Source organism: Lepidochelys olivacea, assembly GCF_965140295.1.
Source record: "Lepidochelys olivacea isolate rLepOli2 genome assembly, chromosome: 8".
Classification (NCBI taxonomy): domain Eukaryota; kingdom Metazoa; phylum Chordata; order Testudines; family Cheloniidae; genus Lepidochelys; species Lepidochelys olivacea.
Genome location: NC_140418.1, coordinates 36,301,896 through 36,322,087, shown reverse-complemented (window position 1 = coordinate 36,322,087; position 20,192 = coordinate 36,301,896). Strand labels below are relative to the sequence as shown.

The window sequence follows — 20,192 nt, the reverse complement described above, 5'->3', positions numbered from 1 at the left end:
AGACTGAGGCCTGGTCTACACTGGAGGGGTGGGGTGGGGATCGATCTAAGTTACTCAACTTCAGCTCAGTGAACACCATAGCTGAAGTTGACGTACTTAGACCTACTCACCGCGGTGTCTTCACTGCGGCGAGTCGACTGCGGACGCTCCCCCGTCCACTCTGCCTGCGCCTCTCGTGGCGCTGGAGTACAGGAGTCGACGGGAGAGCGCTCGGGGGGGGTCGACTGAGCTTGTCTAGACTAGACGCGATCAATCGACCCCTGCTGGATCAATCGCTGCCCGCCGATTCGGCGGGTAGTATAGACATACCCTGAGAAGGGTCACACATGAGGGGAATTAGGCTAGCTAAGCTAGACTGGAGCACTAAGGGTGTAAAAATAGCATGTGCTCAGCACCCACCAGCAGCCCCGCGGATCAGTTCCTCCCCCTCCTTCCTCCCCCTCCCAGCGCTTCCCATCCACTGCAATCAGCTGTTCGGCAGCATTCAGGAGGCGCTGGGAGGGAGTGGAAGGAGCTGCTCGGTGGGGCTGCCTGCAGACAGGAGGGGTGGGGGGACGAGGAGGACTTGGGGGAAAGGGTGGAGCGGGGGGCGGGGCCTGGGGCAGAGCAGGGGTTGAGCACCCCTGGGAACTGAGTGTCTCTGGTTATGATAAAGCCAAGAAGCTGGCAGCTAAAGGAGGCTACAGTGTGGAGGCCTGTGGTCAGGGACACTGGAACAGGGAAGGCCAAGGGGACATGGGCCCATCACTTTTTACAGGCAGTAAGGGAGAGCGATTGGGGGTGAGGGCAGAAAGGAGTGAGTGGAGACGCGGTCTTGGGGGTGAAGAGGCTGTGCTGGAGCAGGACCTCAGGGGAAGGGGTGGTGTGAGGGCGGGGACTCAGGGAGAAGGGGCGGTATGGGGGGTGGGACCACGGTTTAGGCACTGGTGGCCCCCCCACTTTTAGGGAGCTTCCACTGCTCCTGCCTGTAGTCACTGTCTAGTCTTAGAGAGGGAAAGGAGGAAATCAGGGGGAGATCAGAAGCCCTGGAGTCCTGGCCCTGGCCCTGAGGGAAGGACAAACCCAGAGAAGAAGCCTGATGGAGGTGAAGTAGGAGCAGCCCAGGAAATGGTAGCAAGGTTTGGGACTGTGCAGACCTTGGCTGCTGATTATGGGGTCCCTGGGCTGGAACCTGGAGTACAGGGTTGCCCGGATTCCCCTACCAGTCACTGGGGAAGTGGCACAGATTGGGAAATGGAACAGTGAGACTTTGGTGCCCCAGAAGGGGCAGATGATAGAGACCTGGCCAGAGGGCCAAGCCCCAAAGAAAGAGCAAGTAATGACAAGAGAGTACCCTGAGTCGCAGAGAGAGAGGCAGCAGGGCACGTGGATGAACAGCAGGAGGTGTGTTCGATCTGAAGAGAGCTAATTCCCAGAGCAACCAGCATGAGGTGCCCTAGAGGTGACTGTACCCCATGACACCTATGCATACCCAAGAGCAGAGTTTATACACAGCTCACCTACTAAAACAATTTCTTTTAGCATAAGCACAAACGATGCTGGGAATGTGGTTCATGATCTACACAACTTTAGCATAAGTTCAAAGTCTTTTAGAAATACATGGTATTTGCTGACATAAAGGTGGCATTGTTCTCCTAGCCTTTCAGGACAGGCACTTATTTATAAGGTTCCATGTACAGTACAACAGTAGTTGAGACTATAATGATTCCAACTTCTGGAGCGTTGACACAAATCCAGTGCCTTTTCAAACGTGAATGTACTAGGGCTGGAATGTACTCACTGAGAGCTATGCAGTGATGAAGTCTCAGTGCTAAAAAATCATCTCAGTGGCAGCTGTGATCCAGATGTTGTCAAAGTTTTGGGGCAATCTGGTTTGCAATACTGAGTTACGTTCAATATTACCAGTGATAAACTTGCCTTTGTTAATTGCAAGGTAGCTGCCTCCCTATATACAGGGTATTTACCATCCCCCATTACTGTGCTATTGGAGCACTTCACAGTCTTCAATGTAGTTATCTTCCCAACACCCCAGTGAGGTAGGGCCTTGTTGTCATCTCCGTTTTACAGCTAGGGAATCAGGACAGTGGGAAACTAACTGAATTGCCAAGGTCATAAAGAGAGTATGTAGCACACAGAAAGTTCAACCCAGCTCCCTGAATTCCTAGGTAAGAACCCTAACCCGTAGGCCACCCTTTCTCAGTGCTGTTAATATGGCTTGTCAGTGGTTTCACTTCTACACTAGAAAAATATAGCCTCTTTCTGACCTCTTGTTTTACTTGAGTCCAGATTAGGAGAGGCTGCAAGTCGCTACAATGTGGTGGCTGCTGTGACATGAGATGGTGATCTTCTCCATTTCCTATAAGGAGGATTTTCTTAACTACAGTCACATGTGTGGGTGACTCAAGATACACATTAGTGCAGTCTCTTGGCTGAGTGTCTTACTGTCTCCATCCCCAGACCCATCCGCATCCCTGTGGTATCGTCTCCTCCTGCTCTTCTCTTAATGTAGGCTCCAACCCTGTCTCTGGATCCTCCACACACTGTCCCACTGAAGTCAATGGAACGATGCTCAGGAGAAGAAGACCTGATCATAACCTGATGCTCAGGAGAAGAAGACCAGGCCTTTAGAGAAAAACAGAAGCTGCACTTGATCTCCCACATGCTCGTTGCGCGCTGGCTCCTCGTCATGAGCAGCTGATCATAACTGCGGCCTCTGTGAAAGTACCTTCACTTTGATGAAATCAGCGATGAAATCAACCTTGGCTTGTTAGGTTGAGCGTCTTATTTTGGTAAAACATCCCGGATTGCTCTGTGAGGACGTACAATACTTTTGTTTCTCTAGAGAAGTAATAACTGCTGTAGGCCAGTTCTACAGCGAGGCCACATTTATAGGTGGTGTTGGAAGCTTGCAACTTGCAGGCCTTTTCCTTTTAGCTTTTCCAGGGGATTTCTACTCGGAGCAATGATGGGCACTTCAGGGAGGAGGCAGGGTGATTTCTAAAGCACACTGACATGTTGTGCATTAATTGGTTCAAGTAGACTCTGCTAGTGAAAACTACTCTCCCGAGTAATGTAGTACTTTAATGTAGTACTACTACAACACTAGATTAACACAGCCGAGGGACCTTTAGTGTACACCAGCAGGGTCCATACGGACCTGTTAACCTACTACACGAGCGCACTTAGGAAATCACAGGGTTGGAACCTGTCCTGTGTATCATCCCACTGGGTGGCCAAGCCCTAACTCTGTCCCCTTCCAGTGAACCCTTATCTGCTTTGGTTTGTAGATGGAAAACAATGCAATGGGCCTCATTGTCATTTGCATTAATGCCTCTTTACATCACTCTGGCAGTTAGGGTTGCCAGTTTTGATTGGACGTATTCCTGGAGGTTTTATCACAACATAATCTTTAATTCCTGGCCATTCCAGGACAATCCTGGAGGGTTGTCAACCCTGATGGCAGTGGAAAGTAGCCTTAATGGGCACCCACTTTAGGGCTTTAGAGATGTAAATGAGCATCAAACCCAGGGCTGGTCTACACCAGGAGCTGCATCAGCATAGCTACATCTCTCAGCAGTGTGAAAAATCCACACCCCTGAGAGATGTAGCTATACCAGCAGAACCCCAGTGTAGATACTGCCAGGTCAATGGAAGAATTCTCCTGTCGACTTAGCTCCCGCCTCTTGGTAGACCTAGCTACCGCCACTCGGCGAGGTGGGTTACCTACGCTGATGGTAGATGCAATACCGCTGTAGCATTTCATGTGTAGACTTAAATGAGCATAGTCTGCTTTTGTGCCTCCTGGTCCATCTTCTCCCAGCAGGTCGGTGTGTGCTCATTCCTTCCCACTCACAGGGAACCATGAGTTTGTCTAATCGTCTTTAACTTTGACTATGGAGTCTTCCTCAGGCTTCTGCAGTTGATTTCTGGTTTCTTCATTGTCAATAATCTTTCTTCCCTATCTGGTCACTCCTGGTTATTGCGCTAGATATGTGGATGAGTCTTTTTTAAGACCTGATGGACAAGTTTTCCACAGTGATCCTGTGTTTGGTTGGTCTGAAACACTGGATATGTTTACCACCTCCTGATTTTCTACTCTTTCACGTGAGATGCACCTGGGTGCTTTCCCACCTCAGTTTTTCACCTGTTGCCCACAGAAGGAATTTTGCAGATGTACATCTCTGTAATTTCTCAGCTGTGTAACCTACAGCACAGCTCATATAAAATAATTGCATTCTACATTTGGAGCTAATGATATCAGTCAATTCTCCAGCTGCGTCCCACTCTCCAAACGAAGGCACTTTCTCAAGTCTGATTTATTTTTAGATCCCTCATCTCCAGCCATGTGTATTGCTATAATTTGTCCATAAATATCTGAAACCATTTTTCTCAGACTGGTGTGAACCCTCAGCTTGCCCGAGCTTTGCTCTGGAGATATGTGGTACCTCAGTCTGAATGTCCTCCACAAAGGTCTCTTCCTTGCTATGGGAGACAGAAATGGATGAGAGACATCCAATCTTGTTTGAAGTTTGTTTTATTTAAAACAAAATATAAATGTCTGCTCTTGCCCTAACCTCCAGCTCCAAAGCCGAGCTGACCAGAGGCCCAGCCATCACCTTAGTTCTCCCTGCACTCAATTTGCTTTGTATGTTTACATGGCTCAATCCCTTAGCCTCACCTGTATGGGGCCTCTGGACTGTGTTCTCTGGGTGAATGTTCAGGCCAGCTGGCCATTTGGTTAGAGCAGTGGTCCCCAAACTTTTCAGGATCACGACCCCCTTACCCTGTCTGTGCCAGGAGCTGGGGCTGGGAGCGGGGACGTGGCTTCTGCGGTTGAGGGGGATGTGGCCAAGGGAAGGGGGCCAAGGTGGGGGCTGCAGCTGTGGGTTGGTCTGGGTCCGGGAACCAAGCTGCAATCAGAGGCCAAGGCTGGAAGTGGAGCCGGGGCTGGGAGCAGAGCCATGGTTGGGCAACGATTGGGGGCCGAGGCTGAGGACAGGGCCAGGAGCTGGGCCATGGCTAGGGGCAGGGCTGGAGCAGAGCTGAGACCAGAGCGGGGCTGGCTGGCGCTCCCTCCCTGCCCCCTGGGGGGGCTGGTTTGGGTCTCAGTGTGCCCCCCTGAACGTTCCTCCATGCCCACCTAGGGCGTATGCCCCACAGGTTGGGGACCACTGGGTTAGTGAAAGGGCTTCATTTCATTCAGCAAATAAACCGTTCAAATTGTGCCATGTCTCACTCTTAGGCCCTGGGCCTGGAAGGAGCTGCTGAGAGCCATCAGTTCTCACCCCAGTCAGTGGGTGCCGATGGAGCTGATCACCTTGCTGAGCCAGAGCCATAGTCACGATGCCCCCTCTGCACTCTGCCATGCGCTGCCTCCCTGATGGCACCCAGCGCAAGAGACCCTGGCCTGTATCAAGAGGGAGGAGGCACTAAGAGAGACCTGCAGCTATCTCTCCGCTCGCCTGCCACCAGGAGAGGACTGCCCTGGGCAGGAGGGGTATAGGCTGGGGGGTTTCCTGGTTTCTTTGCCATCTTGAACAGGGGATCTGTAATGTGGTTCCTCACCAGACTCATGTTGTGCTGGTCCTCTCCACAGGACCCATCTCTCCACAGGACCCATCAATCTTCTTAGGGGAAAGCGTTCTAGCTCTCTAGCTCTCTTCTCCGGTTAGTTCAGAGCCAGTGGTCCCTCCCCGCCTCTTCGCTCTCCCCATTCAAGGCTTCTCTTTGTCCCCAGATCCCGTCTCTCTCCTGGATATCGCTCTCCAGAGCTCCCCTCTCATGAGGTTTTTTGCTATCCCCCCACCCCCGACCATGTCTGGTTGTAATAGCAACTCACAGGGGTTCTGCTTTGTTCTTATAGATCTCTCCATTACAGACCTGACCAGCTAGGATGGCTACATGCTGCAAACAACCATGAACAGCCCTGTCCCCGTCTTTGGGGCAGGGGGGAAACTCCTCTGTGGGCAAGAGTCTCCAAAGTCAATTTTGGTGCTTGGCTTGAGGCATCTTAAAGTGGCCTGGTTTTGAGAGGGCAGCTGCTCAGCACTCTCTGCCCATCAGGACCCTTTGAGGTATCCCAAGTTGGATACCCCCAAAATTGCAGAAGCCAAATTCACTAGTTACTCTAGAAAATCTTGGCCTAACTCGCTTTTCCCTAAGAAGATTGATGCTTTGGGCTGGGCCCTTGGGCCTACTCCCTCCCTGCTGTCCGGCAGCACAAAGGGGATGGTATGCCAGCTTGATCAGCCTTGGGTAGAGCATTCTCCAGGTGGCATGAAACCAAAGTACCTAGCGCTCTGTTATTTACCCCTTTGCATAACATACAAACCAGGTGCACCCAATGAAATTAAAACAAACATAAGGAAGTATTTCTTCACATAACCTTCAGTCAGCCTGTGGAACTCATTGCCAGGGAACGTTGTGAAGGCCAAAACTATAACTGTGTTAAAAAAAGAAATAGGTAAGTTCATGACGGATAGGTGGCCAGGGATGCACCGTGGTCAGGGACGCAACCCCATGCTCCAGGTGTCCCTAAATTATGGCCTGCCAGAAGCTGCGATTAGATAATGAGGGATGGAGCACCTGAAAATTATGCTGTTCCATTCATTAGAACACAAGAACGGTCACACTGGGTCAGACCAAAGGTCCATCCAGCCCAGTGTCCTGTCTGCCAACAGTGGCCAATGCCAGGTGCCCCAGAGGGAGTGAACAGAGCAGGTATCATCAGGTGATCCATCCCCTGTCGCCCATTTCCAGTTTCATTCCCTCTGGGGCACCTGCATTGGCCACTGTCGGAAGACAGGACATGGGGCTAAATGGACTTTTAGTCTGACCCAGTATGGCCGTTCTTCTGTTCTGCCCCCTGCTCCTTGCCAACGTGCAGTGGTGTATAGCCAGCACTAGCTGCTGCCCTCCTGGATCCAGTGGGAAGCAGGGAGAAGACGTGGTCTTTCCAGGAGCCCAGGTCTTTCCCTGAGCAGCATCTGGGGCAGTACAGCAACGGCGTGTGGCAAAGCCACAATCTAGTTTATGAACAGCAAACTAGACTACAGCTCCCCTCACCCCCTTCAGGCACGCACACACCCACACATGCGTGCACACACACAGACATGCATTCACACCCACACACACACAGGGGCTCAGTTGCTCTGGCTGGTGCACTGGGACAGAAGGTGAAAACATCCCCCCCCCCCCCCGCCGCCCCCGGCCACGTAGTTATGCCGAGCGCTCCTCCGTGTAAACAGCGCCATGGCGATGGGAGATGTGGCTTAAGTGAAGCTGCTTCTCCGCTGATGGGAGCTTTGCTTATGCGCTACAGCGGCTCTGCTGCAGCATTTCAAATGTAGCCCTGCCCTCCGGCTCCTAAAGCCTTTAGGTGTTCCACTAATGAGCACAGCAATGGCTAAATCTGGGCCTAAGACACGGGTGGCCAACCTGAGCCTGAGAAGGAGCCACAATTTACCAATGTACATTGCCAAAGAGCCACAGTAATACTGTAATAGCCCCCCCATCAGCACCCCCGGAGCCTCTCACCCACCAACAGCCCCGCCGATCAACACCTCCCCCTCCCTCCCTGCACATCCCAAGCAGCTGCTTCATGGCGTGCAGGAGGCTCTGGGGGGAGAGGGGAGGAGCGAGGGCAGTGTAGGCTCAGGGGAGAGGGTGGAGTGGGGTTAGGGCCTGCTCCTGGAGCAGCACCAGCCCCATCAGGAGCTCCCCCCCAAAGTGAGTACTGCACCCAGCCATACTGCCCAGCTGTGAAAGGCCAGGCTGGGCTGAACCCCATCAGCCCTACTGACCAGCCACACCAGGCTCACTGCAGTTTCTGGGGCAGAAGGAGACTTGTGGGAAAGTGCCAGTGAGACGGGATCAGTGAAAAGCCCTGCTGTGCCGGGGACAGCTCTGCACAGGAGGCGCCGTCAAGCTGCAGCCGAGACCCAGCGGCCTATGGGAGCGCTGAAGTGAGGCGGCTGGTCGCACGCATTCAGCGCCTGAGCAAGGCAGAGAGCTGCACTTAGATGTGCTGGCGTTCCAGCAGCCTGGCACTGTGACTGCTTGTACTGAGTTACTGAAGGGTATGGCCTTTGCGTTCACTGCAAAGAGAATTGACTTCCTCCCTTGGCCAGGCTGCCTTGGAAAGTCAGGGCTGGGGTGTGTGAGAGCATGGGTGTGTAGGGAGATGCAGGTTCCTTGGTGCCAGCGAGTCTGGGAACAGCAGCCTGTGTTCCAGGGCCCTGCAGCTGAGGCAGAGCGCGTGCTCATTTATCCTAGGGTGGAGGGAGAAGCAGAAGAAAGGCGTTGGAGAAGGAAGCAATTCAGAGCCTGGCAAAGTGGGTGCCTGGGAATGCTTGCTGGGAACAGGATCAGAGAACAGGGATTGCATTATCTGGGAAGACTGAGCAAGGCCAAGAAAAAGAAAAAAACAACAGGGATGAGGAGAGCGCGAGAGTGAGAAAAGAGTAGATTCAACTCCAGAGGCCCTGGGAAGGTGTGCAGAGTCAAAGCAACAGCACAGGAAAACACTGCAACTGACCAGCATCTTGGAGGAATCTGCCCAGGACAGAAAGGGCACTGCCAGGGCAGATAGGAGACAGCCAGACGCTAGTATACAGGAGTGGGGAGGATGCCAACAAGTTAAAGAAGTATGGGCTGGATGATTGGACTATAAGGTGGATAGAAAGCTGGCTAGATTGTCAGGCTCAACAGGTAGTGATCAATGGCTCCATGTCTAGTTGGCAGCCGGTATCAAGTGGAGTGCCCCAAGGTTCAGTCCTGGGGCCGGTTTTGTTCAATATCTTCATAAATGATCTGGAGGATGGTGTGGATTGCACCCTCAGCAAGTTTGCAGATGACACTAAACTGGGAGGAGTGGTAGATACGCTGGAGGGTAGGGATAGGATACAGAGGGACCTAGACAAATTAGAGGATTGGGCCAAAAGAAATCTGATGAGGTTCAACAAGGACAAGTGCAGAGTCCTGCACTTAGGACGAAAGAATCCAATGCACCCCTACAGACTAGGGACCGAATGGCTCGGTAGCAGTTCTGCAGAAAAGGACCTAGGTGTTACAGTGGACGAGAAGCTGGATATGAGTCAACAGTGTGCCCTTGTTGCCAAGAAGGCCAATGGCATTTTGGGATGTATAAGTAGGGGCATTGCCAGCAGATCGAGGGATGTGATCGTTCCCCTCTATTCGACATTGGTGAGGCCTCATCTGGAGTACTGTGTCCAGTTTTGGGCCCCACACTACAAGAAAGATGTGGAAAAATTGGAAAGAATCCAGCGGAGGGCAACAAAAATGATTAGGGGACTGGAACACATGAGTTATGAGGAGAGGCTGAGGGAACTGGGGATGTTTAGTCTACGGAAGAGAAGAATGAGGGGGGATTTGATAACTGCTTTCAACTACCTGAAAGGGGGTTCCAAAGAGGATGGCTCTAGACTGTTCTCAGTGGTAGCAGATGACAGAACGAGGAGTAATGGTCTCAAGTTGCAGTGGGGGAGGTTTAGGTTGGATATTAGGAAAAACTTTTTCACTAGGAGGGTGGTGAAACACTGGAATGTGTTATCTAGGGAGGTGGTGGAATCTCCTTCCTTAGAAGTTTTTAAGGTCAGGCTTGACAAAGCCCTGGCTGGGATGATTTAATTGGGGATCGGTCCTGCTTTGAGCAGGGGGTTGGACTAGATGACCTCCTGAGGTCCCTTCCAACCCTGATATTCTATGACAAGGGTCATGCCGAAATAATGCGTTTACGACGTACGGACATTCTGAGGCAGGCAGTAACATCTCCAAGTATCACCTGGGGCCATCTCCAGGTGGGCTAGAAACTAAACCATGGCTGTGTGCATACGTGTGAGTGTATATATATATAAACTCTCCAGTGGGGCGTGAACCCAGTGCCTGCAGCATCAGCCTCACATGCTCCAACTAAAGGATTAACTCCAGTAGTTGTCAGAAACAAGCAGGTTTTTATCCTCCCTGGGGCCAGTCACTAGAGGGAGACATAATTGCAGTGGGGCAGTCATGACCCCCTGATACCTGCTTGTCACCCCTCTGGGAACCACAACCCACATGAGGAGGACTCCTGAGCTGTCGTTTCAGGCTGTCTGCAGCCAGGAAGGCAGTGCTGCATTGGTCTATGCTTAGTTCACGCTTTCAAGGTTCTCACCACAAGTATAGGGGCTAGAAACATTTTTTTCCAATGGACAGGTAAGACAGGTAGGATGATTAACACCCCCCGCCTGCAAAACCTGTTCACACCTGTCATCACTCCCAGGTTGATGATGCATTAAGCCGTCAGCTTCTTCCTACCCAGCTGAGCTCCCTTCACAGTTCTTATAAACTTTGCTACGTCTTGTGGGACGAGTGGACATCTGAGCCAGATGTGAGGGGCGGGGGCCCTCAGCTAGCTAGATAGCAACATTACCCTTATGATGGCTCCCTCCTTATAGGTCACTGGGACAAGGATGGAGCTGAATTGAGGTTGAGTAGGTTTGCCCATCACCAGCTAGAGCACCTCTAGGCTCCTGCCCGGTGAAATTCCAGGTCACTGCGGGCAGCCTGCAGGGCTGTTTTATTCTGTGATGGTTTTTGGTTTCATCAGCAAACCTTCCCCCATCACTTCCCCCACAAAAAGATAGGGGCAGATTAGCAGATTGTATGGACCCATCACCCTTGCATCTTCACTGTTGCAAGGGATTTTGCACAAGCCTGGCCAATGCACAGAAATTTAGCTATGGCACATGGCTCCCTGGAAATGCATGTGATTTAGCTACCATGTGTGATGCTTACTAGGCCATGCATGGGATGCAGCCACATGCCTCCTGCTGGGAGATGCACAGGATGTGCCATTCATGAGAGGCATTGCACTGGGACTCAGGAGATTTGGCTTCAGTTCCTGGATCCCCACAGATTTTCCGTGACACTGGACAGGTCAGAAAATCTCTCTGTGCCTCCATCCATAAAATGAGGGTGATGACACTTCCTGAAACTGTCCTGTCTTTTTAGACACAGGCTCTCCAGTGCAAGGGCTGTCTTTCCCTATGTGATTGTATGATGCCTAGCACGCAGTGGCCCTAAAAAGGCCAGTTCTAAGGCTGGGTGAGCAGGTAAGGCACCCTGGGTGCCTCCTTCCAGGGTTTGGGGTTCCCCCCCCGCCTCCATTCTGATTGGTTGGCTGGTTTTGCTTCACTGATTGGTTGGGCTTTTGCAGGGCGCTGAAAACATTTCCCACCCTGGCTGGCAAAATAACACGGGCCACTCCTGGCCCTAATCTTGGTAAGGGTCTCTAGGCACCAATAATAAATAACAATAATGCAGCCACTTGATTCGCACAGGGAGAGGCATGGGCTGGAGCCACAGAGCTCCCATCAAACATGCAGCCAGTTCTGAATCCACAGAAAATGCAGCTGTTCAAGTCTCGCTGACCCCTATAGATATCTACATGTCTGCAGAGGGAACTGGGACTTGCGAAGTGACGAAAGCATAGGTTGATCATATTAAATGGACACCCTTCCTCCCTAGCACTGATGGGGCATCCTATTCAGGAGATAGGCTAATGATCCCATTGTTCACCCCAGGAGGAAACACCTAGGCAGAAAATCTGGCTCCTTTGAAGCCATGGGACTTTTGCCATGGATTTAAATGGGGCCAGAATTTCATCTAAACAAGTGGAGTTTAAGGCTAGAGCGGTGACACTTCTACGTGTGACCATGTAATTATATCTAAATTCAAGAATTCAGTACCTGGGAAGACACTGGAAATCATTACACACTATGAGCCTGAGTGAGAATGTTATTTCAGACCAATTCTCTTTCTCAACAGATTCAGCTTTATTATTATTTCTTTGTTTGACATGATTCTTAGTGCATCCTTTCAAAGAAACTATCAAACTGTACAAAGAAACAAAGAGACCAAAAGAAGAGGTGAGGTAAAAGAAGAGGTAAAATTGGGTGGGGGCTTTTTAAGTGGTAAGAAACATTATGGAAACTCAATAGTCTATAAACTCTCAAAAGTTGACAAGAGTCCAAACAAATCTCTTTTTTTTCCTTAAAAAAAAGCTGCAAAAATAGAAACTGTAAATTACTGTAATTAGCAGCTACAAGATCCTTTAAAACCGGAACTTGGTTCCTGTGAACATGCCTGGAAAATGAAATGAAAATAAATAAATAAAGTGCCATGGCCTTTGAAATGCAGTGGAATCATCTCTATTACAACAGCAAATAATTGGACCACAGACAACAGAATGAAACAGAAACACAATATCCCGTTGAAAGAGTACAGTATGCTCAGCAAAATGGAGTTCAGTACAATACAAGTGGACAGGAGATAGGTTTCCCACCTGCCCCAGTCACGTAGCGAAGCTTGTATCTGCAGGACTGCTGCTCAGATGGGGCCTCCATCCAAAGCTGCTGAAGTTATGGACACAAAAGAAGCAGTAGGTCAGCTATTTAAGTTTAATAAGCGTCAACAGTAGCGCAGTGTGGCACAGCAAAGCCATATGGAACTTCATTGCAAAACGAAAAAGAAACAGAGGCGACTGCATTTTTAAAAACATTCTGCTATGTTATGAAGCCCCCTGTAATCTCGAATCGCCTTCCTGACGATGCTTCCCAGCCATCTTGCCTTCGCAGTGTTGGACTTAGACATCCAGTTTCAAAACCCTTTTAAAGTTTCCTTATATATATTTATTTATATATATTTATATGTATAAAAACCAAGCAATAGTGCCCGGGATATCACTATTGCCATGCACAGATCACTTTTTGCACATCCATGGTAATAACACTTTTTGATTCTCAGTAAATATCCCGCCGAACCTGTATTATTGCAATATGGAGAATTTTGCTCCTTGATGTTGTGTTTCTTCCTGCTGTTTCATTGTAAGTGCTGCTGGTGCTGCAGACCTGCTGCTGGTTGTTAAAAAGGAACAGATTCTAGACTCCAAGAACTGGTTGTGTCTCCATGTTGCCAGAAACTGCAGGAGTCTGGGAACTCCAGTGACGTAGGGGAGAGCTGCTGGAGAATGAGCATCCCAGCCCTTGTACAAAGAATGTGTCCCTTTATTGCATGCACACAGGGAGCAGGAGTAAAAGAAACACTGAAGGGGATAACAGATGTGAAGAGAAAGTAGAGAGTCAATGACACTGAAATGTCAGGGCACTGGAAAAAATTTAGCAAAGTGTAAACTAAAGCTTCTTTGATTTCTTCCGCTGGATCAGAAACCACGTCTTGTATGTCTACCGGTTTTGTTCATATGATTTCCTAGGTATAATTGTGCTCATCGATCTAGTCAAGGAGTACTAAGCCTCACTGATTGGTTTCGCCCGCACTAGCGTTACCTGTTAAGTGTTCTGCTCTATAACGTCCTTTTCCACCTTGCTGTGTACAGACAAGTGTCCCTGGCTCAGGGAAGGGCTTGAATGTGTCTTCCGCAAGGAGATGTCATCAGCTTCCACCATGAAAAGGCTGGCTTCGATTTTCTCCAGATCATCCGTTCCAACTTTTATCTTCACGCACAGCAAGTTAATGTACGTCTCGTAGCGGCTCTTCTGCAGAGGGAAACAGAACAGGACAAACAGCTGGGTAATAGGGAAGGAGTGGGGCAAAGATATGCTGAGAACACTGAAGGTATCCAAGAACAAGCTGGGGCAATCATCTATCACCGGCATACAACAATGCACCAGGCGAACCCATTTGCTTTCAGGCAGGGGAACGACATGGATTGACTCAACCTTGTGGCATACAAGCAAAGTGGGAATCAAAGCAAAGAGTGGGATCATTGTTAATAGCAATATGCTTATTCTGTGACCAATGTGCAATAAGCCTTCACCTACCCATAGGTAAATACACCAACACTGCAGTAAAATTATCCAGTAACCATAACAGTGTTTGACTCTAAGACTTGTGATGGTAACTACAATCTGTAGGAGGAAGTATTAGCTCTAATATGATTTTAGATTTAGCTGTGTGCCATTAACTGGTTCATGATTACCCTTAAATAGTGGCTTATTCTCATATTAGTATAAAAAGGAGGGACTGCTCCATTTTCCTTTTGTGCTTCATATTTAATTTCAAGGCTAGATTAGGTCAGTTTTTGCAGTTCCTTGTAACGTGTAGGTCCTTCTGCACCATCTTCACTGCTTTTGCTGGATCTTCATAACCTCTGCGAGCTGCCCAGACTGGAGCGCCATGCTCCCAGGGTGACATTCCCTTGTTTGATGAGTAACTGATACACGGCGCTGGCTCTCTGCATAGGGGTGAAGTTCAGATGAGGATGGGCCATTCTTCACTCTAATGTCACTCTCAAGTGCTCAGTATTTTCTACCCCAATCCCTCTTTGGGCATCTTTAGTTACTGACACATGTGGCTCCATCCATCAGGGTTTTCCTTACTGGACCTATGCCCAGATACTTTTTCTTAGAGAACCCTGCATTTCAGAACCCAGCAGCGTAGGTGAGAGGTTTAAGTTAGTGGTTCTCAACCATGGGATATGAAGAGGTCTTCTAGGGAGTACACCAACTCATCTAGATATTTGCCTCATTTTACAATAGACCACAAATAAAGCACTAACGAAGTCAGTACATATTAAAATTTCATACAAACAATTATCAGAGGGGTAGCCTTGTTAGTCTGTATCCATAAAAAAAATGAGGAGTCCAGTGGCACCTTAAAGACTAACAGTTTTTGTAAGCTTTTGTGAGTAAAAAACCCCACTTCTTCAGATGCAGATAATGACCTGTTTATGCTGCTCTATATACTATACACTGACAAGCAAGTACAATAGTTGTATTTCAATGGATGTATTTTATAATTACATGGTAAAATGAGAAAGCCAACAATGTTTCAGTAATAGTGTGCTGTGACACTTTTGTATTTTTAAGTCTAATTTTGTAAGCAAGTAGTTTTTCAGTGAGGTGAAATTTGGGGATATACAAGACAAATCAGACTCCTGAAAGGGGTACAGTCATCTGGAAAGGTTGAGAACCACTGGTTTAAGCCATTTTTGCCAACAAGGAAGTGTGTCCTTTTCCACTGAGGCAACCGACATTCTGTTTGTGATTGTGGGTCTAATAGATTGTACACAAGGCTAAGAGACCTGGTTTCTGGTCCTGGTTCTGACACTGACTTCCTGGGTAATCTCGGGTCACACCCAGTAAAGCTGGAAGCTCTGGCTCTCTGTGTGCTCTTCCAAGATTGCAGAATTTGTAGGTAGCCTGGAATCCTTGTAGCAGCTCTTGTGCCACTCCTCCTGTCAAATGTAGGGTGTCTGGCTGGTGGAGTGGGGCGTGACCATGGTTTTTCTATACCCAACTATTGACTGGTCCCCTGGAACTGCTGGCAGTTAGTGTAAGTGAGACCAGTTAGACCCAGGACTGGGGGTCTGTACAGGTTTCTTAAAGCCAACCTTAGCCCCCACTCTGGTCCAGACAGAGGGTCTGCCCATCTCCTTCCTGCAGGACAGAGGGACAGTTCAGGTGCCAGGACAGTAGGCTGGGGTTTGATTTCTCTCTTTTTTGTCAGTTTTGAAAATTAATAAAGAAAATCGTTTGTTTTAAATTTCAGTGCCCAAAAGAAGAACATTGCCATCAGTATATACTGCCCTGCCTGTCTCCATGGGCCTTGCCGAGCACGCGCACACATACACACAGACACACACACACAGAACCACACACGCACACAGACACACACCCAGATACATGCAGACACATGCACGCACACACAGACGCACACACATGCAGACCCATACAAATGCACACAGACAGACACACACAGACCCCTCCACACACACGCACACAGACACATGCACATGCACACAGACCCTCCCCCACACACACACACAGACACACACCCATACAAATACACACAGACCCCTGCACACACACGCACACAGACACACACACACAGTAGCTATACCAGGCTTATCAACTCCCATCAGATTTGTCCAAGGACTCATTTATCACAAGAAAGATGAAAGCTCCCTTACCTCGAATATTAGGTAATGCTCTTTCAGCCTATATTCTTCAGCCTCTTTTGACTTGAGGCTTTTCTCTACAGGATGTAATTTATGCTCTGTTAGTTCATCTGCAATCTGCTTCATCTTATTTTCATGGGACCTCAGCTGTTCCTCCTGTGGAGAGAAGCAAGTCAACTGTTCAGATGTACTAATATGCAAAAACAAGGGCAATGCCAGATTGCAGACGTGGGATTCTTCTTTTCAAGGACGTGCAACATCCAGCTGGAGTTGGGCTTGTGCTCAGTCCTGGAGCCAAATTAATGCATTCAATTCCCAAATTCACCTGAGAAGTAGCAGCCAAAATTTGGGCCCCTGAGGAGGATCAAAACCCATCGATCATTACTCTACCTCTGTAATGCAAACGTGAACTGGGCCGTGTCATTTAACACCTATCCAGAACGGACTGTTTCCTGAACTGAGGTCCAGCTCCTCAATGGGATTTAGGCTCCTGGCATCCATCGAGGAGCTGCCTGTGTCTTGCTCCTTCAGCAGAACTAGGCAGCCCCCTCTGAGCTGCAGTATATCTGTCCTTGTGACATGGTATCTCATTGGCTAAAGGTGATATCCCCCTCCGCGGGGCTCACTCCTGTAGAGGCCAGATTATTGCTCTGTCTCCTTGCTGCTGAGGTGTGTTTGTGTTGTATTCGCTGCTCACTGGAGAGCCCTATACAATGCTACAGTGTGTATTCTCTGTAGAGCAGTGCCAGCTACATGATATCTGCTTCTTATAAAAGCACATTTCAGAGAGCAGATACCTGCCCCGGGAGTAGCTGAGCATTTTCCAGCAGCACTGCCTCCCGGCATTGCCAGACCACTGAACCAGTTTACCCAGATCAGCTGCTCCACTTTCTCCCTGGGGCTCTAATCCCTGATGAGATGGGAGTTTGGAGTCGCCTCAGCTCCTTCGTGGGCTGGCGCTTGCAGCACTGAACAGGATCCTGCAGGCAGAAGTAATGTGCTGGTTTCAGTTCAGGGAGGAAGATCACTGGTAAAGTCTGCGAGAGTTTAGTTACTCTGATTGGCACCATACCAGGAGCAAAGGCCCAAGAACCCCAGGGATGGTTTCACAGAGCAGAAAGGCGGATGATGGCAATGGAGGGGGAGTGGTGGCTGCAGGCAGGACCAGGCTGCTAACAAGGGTCTGTGTCACTCTCGGCTAGGGCTGGCCGGAACACCAGTTCAGGTTCACAAAGGAATGGAGAGCTTTGGCATTTTGTTTTTGTTCTGCACTGGAACCAAACTGAGGCCTTTTGGAATTTTTCATGCAAAGACACGAGAGAGGCCCCGGAATGGCCAGCTGGTTCAGACACTCCTCAGGGAGCTGGGCAACTCATGTTAAAGGGCCTGTTCTGCCTGATCCCGAGCAGGGACTTGAACCTGCATCTCCTACGTTCTAGCCACTGGCTAGAGTCAGCCCCATCTCTCGCTGTCTCTCCTTTTCTCACCTATTTCACTTTGTATAGCTGATAAATATTCATTAGGACAGCAGAGACTGGCACCATAGCCCAAAGGTAAGGGAGCCAGCTGGGACGTGGTTCAGGTCCCTGCTCCAGAGCAGACAGCTGGAGGACTTGAAGCTGGGTCTCTCCTATTGCAGGTGCGGGCCCTGACCACCAGGCTGTTCTGGGGTGCTGCCTCCATCTCTGAGAAACTTTCCCATTGCCCGCAGAAAGGTCTGGTGTTGGTGGCACTTTGCAACGAAAAAATTCCTGACCACCTGAAGAGCATGATTCCGAATAGCCCAATGGGCACAGGGCCAGAGGGAGCAGGACAGAACTAGACAGCAATGGCTACAGGATTCTAAGACTGGCTAGAGCTGAGCCCATGGACATGGGAGACAGGCTGATGCAGCATCAAGGCCATGGCAGCAAATGATGGAAGAAAACAGCATGAATAGGGGCAACAAGAATGACTCTGAAATGGATCCTAGACATTACAGATGGAAAAACCCTGCTGGATCACCTTAGAACAAAATATGGCATCTGATTATTAAACTAGTTCTCAATGGGCATCTTTAAGTGCTAGTAACAATAATGTAGTCGGACATTGGCTCTATAAGATACTGACTTGAAAATTAAATGGGTCTATCTTTCAGATGCCATTCCCACAAGAGGCAGAGATGACTTCTGCATGCTGCATGGATTGCCAATCACAGGACAGCCAACAAAGCTGCCTGAAAAATAACCAGATAACCACTCCTGGCTGCACTTTACAAAAAAAGTTACCAATTACTGGGCATTGAGGGCCCAATTTGGCTCCATTGAAATCCACATGAGTTTCACCATGGAGGTCAATGGGAATAGGGTTGTGCCCTTTGCCCCTGGAAATGGTGAGATATTGGGAAATGCACTGAGCAATGGGTGACACGCTCTCTGAGAAGGAAGGATTTGGGGGCCAGAACAACCAGCCATGAAGCCAGCAGGTTGAGTGTTCTCCTTGAATGTGGCCATGTGCACCAGTGGGCTAATCGGTCACCCTTTAGTAACAACAGGATACTCCGCTACCAAAACACATGCCCTGTGGGTATCTTATTCCTGCTCTGGGGTGGAACAAAGTGTGCGATGCATGACTGGCTGAGCACATAGGCATACCCAGGTTTTCATGAGACCGTGCCCACTCTAACCATGTCCACTGCCCTTCCAGCCTCTATAGACTTAGGCAGGCACCTTTCAGCGTATGCAGGTTGATCCAGCAGTGGCATATAGGTACACACATTAGGAGCCAGGATCGGACCCTGTGATTTGCCATGGTGTGTGACTGGCCCTCAATCTCAGCCCTGCAGATAGGTGGGTGTGACTCACAGGAAAACATTTATCTGTTAATTGCATGAAGGCTGGGAATGAACCTGAAACAAGCAGCAGATCTACCCTGGCCACATCCAAAAGCATACCCAGCAGCCCCCAGAATCTCATGCTTGGCACTGACCTGCTTTCCAGCCCCTCCCCCTCGTGCATGCATTACCTGGCACAGCTTAGTCATTGAAGATGGCAAGAGGGGACGGCAGAATTTCTTCATGGAGCATATGGCAGCTGGGAAGGCAGGGGCAGAGAAAATGGCAGCCACTAGGTTTATTCTCAGTATCCAGGAGAGCATTTCTTCTTTGCTTCTGTGACGGGGAGAGAGAGTTTGTTTCTATCACTGCGCTCAGCCCTGCATGCATTACAGTTGGTTCTAAGGCAGCCCGTTCTCATGCAGCCTTGCTTTGAAGCCCTGTTTTTCTGCGTTCCTTGGATTTGTCAGGTTTGGAACTGAGCAGATTACCAGCTAATTGGAACTGGTTCCTTATTGTGTACGGGATTGTCAGTTTTGTTTCCCTTTCCCCCTGTAAATTGTCCCAGTGAAAGCCACTAAAACTCTAGCTCTCTGCCTCCAGTTTGTCCACAAAGACTGACCTACGCCATTCGGTTTTATCCCCAGGCCATGCAGCAATGCCAGCTTCCCATCTATGGGCTCTGCCCTGGTTCTGCACAGTCTGTCTCCTGGGCTGAGAGGGGAATTGAGTCTACGGTCCATTCAGTTCCTGGCTTTTCTGATGAGACAGCGAACAAAGGCGTGGAACATTGCGGATTGTGGTGGGGATTTTAATGCTGTGGAATCCTGTTCACTATGGACTCACTCCAACCGAGCAGTCAAGAAGATCGGTTGGTCTCAGCCCTGGTGATCGCTACCAACCTGGGCTAGATCCAGACAGACGACCCTAGAGGTGACAGACTCCATTTTCCTATTAGCAGTTGCCAGAGGCTTTAATCACATAGAGCCTAGGAGAGGCAAAATCGCCACAGGATTTGAGCACCTACTGAGGAGTTAGAAACAAATAAGCACAGCCGGGAGTGTGAGCTCTGGCTTACCTGATCACCCACGGCTGGGCCAGTCCAGTGAGAAATACATTCCATTTCCCTTCAAGTGAGGTCATGGAAGCAAGACACATTTGTAACTGAATTGGGCCTTAAGCATGGAATGTCCTGCCAAGTCATCCAAAAGTGCAAACCTAACAATGAGCTCTGCTGTAGACCCTGCCTCCTGCCAGGTGGGCATGCATCCCGGCGACTGTGTGCTGTCCGTGGTAGCTGAAGGCAAAGCACAAGAGGGGCAGAGAAGTGCGCCACATCCCAGAGCCTTATCCCGATGCTGCAGTTCCCCAAGGCCTGATTCTGATCTCACTTGCACTGGTTTT

General features: G+C 49.5%; 1 protein-coding gene across 3 annotated transcripts in view; it reads right to left on the bottom strand.

Annotated features, from left to right (window-relative positions):
• Positions 1-11,844: 11,844 nt before the first annotated feature.
• The window catches only part of PSD2 (pleckstrin and Sec7 domain containing 2), a 148,244-nt gene continuing 139,896 nt past the window's right edge, over positions 11,845-20,192 (bottom strand). For all 3 annotated transcript variants that reach the window (XM_084636393.1, XM_084636394.1, XM_084636392.1), the window contains exons 13-15: positions 18,980-19,124; positions 15,989-16,132; positions 11,845-13,553 (exon numbers count right to left, since the gene is read on the bottom strand). In XM_084636393.1, coding sequence (XP_084492519.1) covers positions 13,347-13,553; positions 15,989-16,132; positions 18,980-19,124 — 496 coding nt within the window. In that variant the 3' untranslated portion in view covers positions 11,845-13,346. The remainder of the gene's footprint in view (positions 13,554-15,988; positions 16,133-18,979; positions 19,125-20,192) is intronic.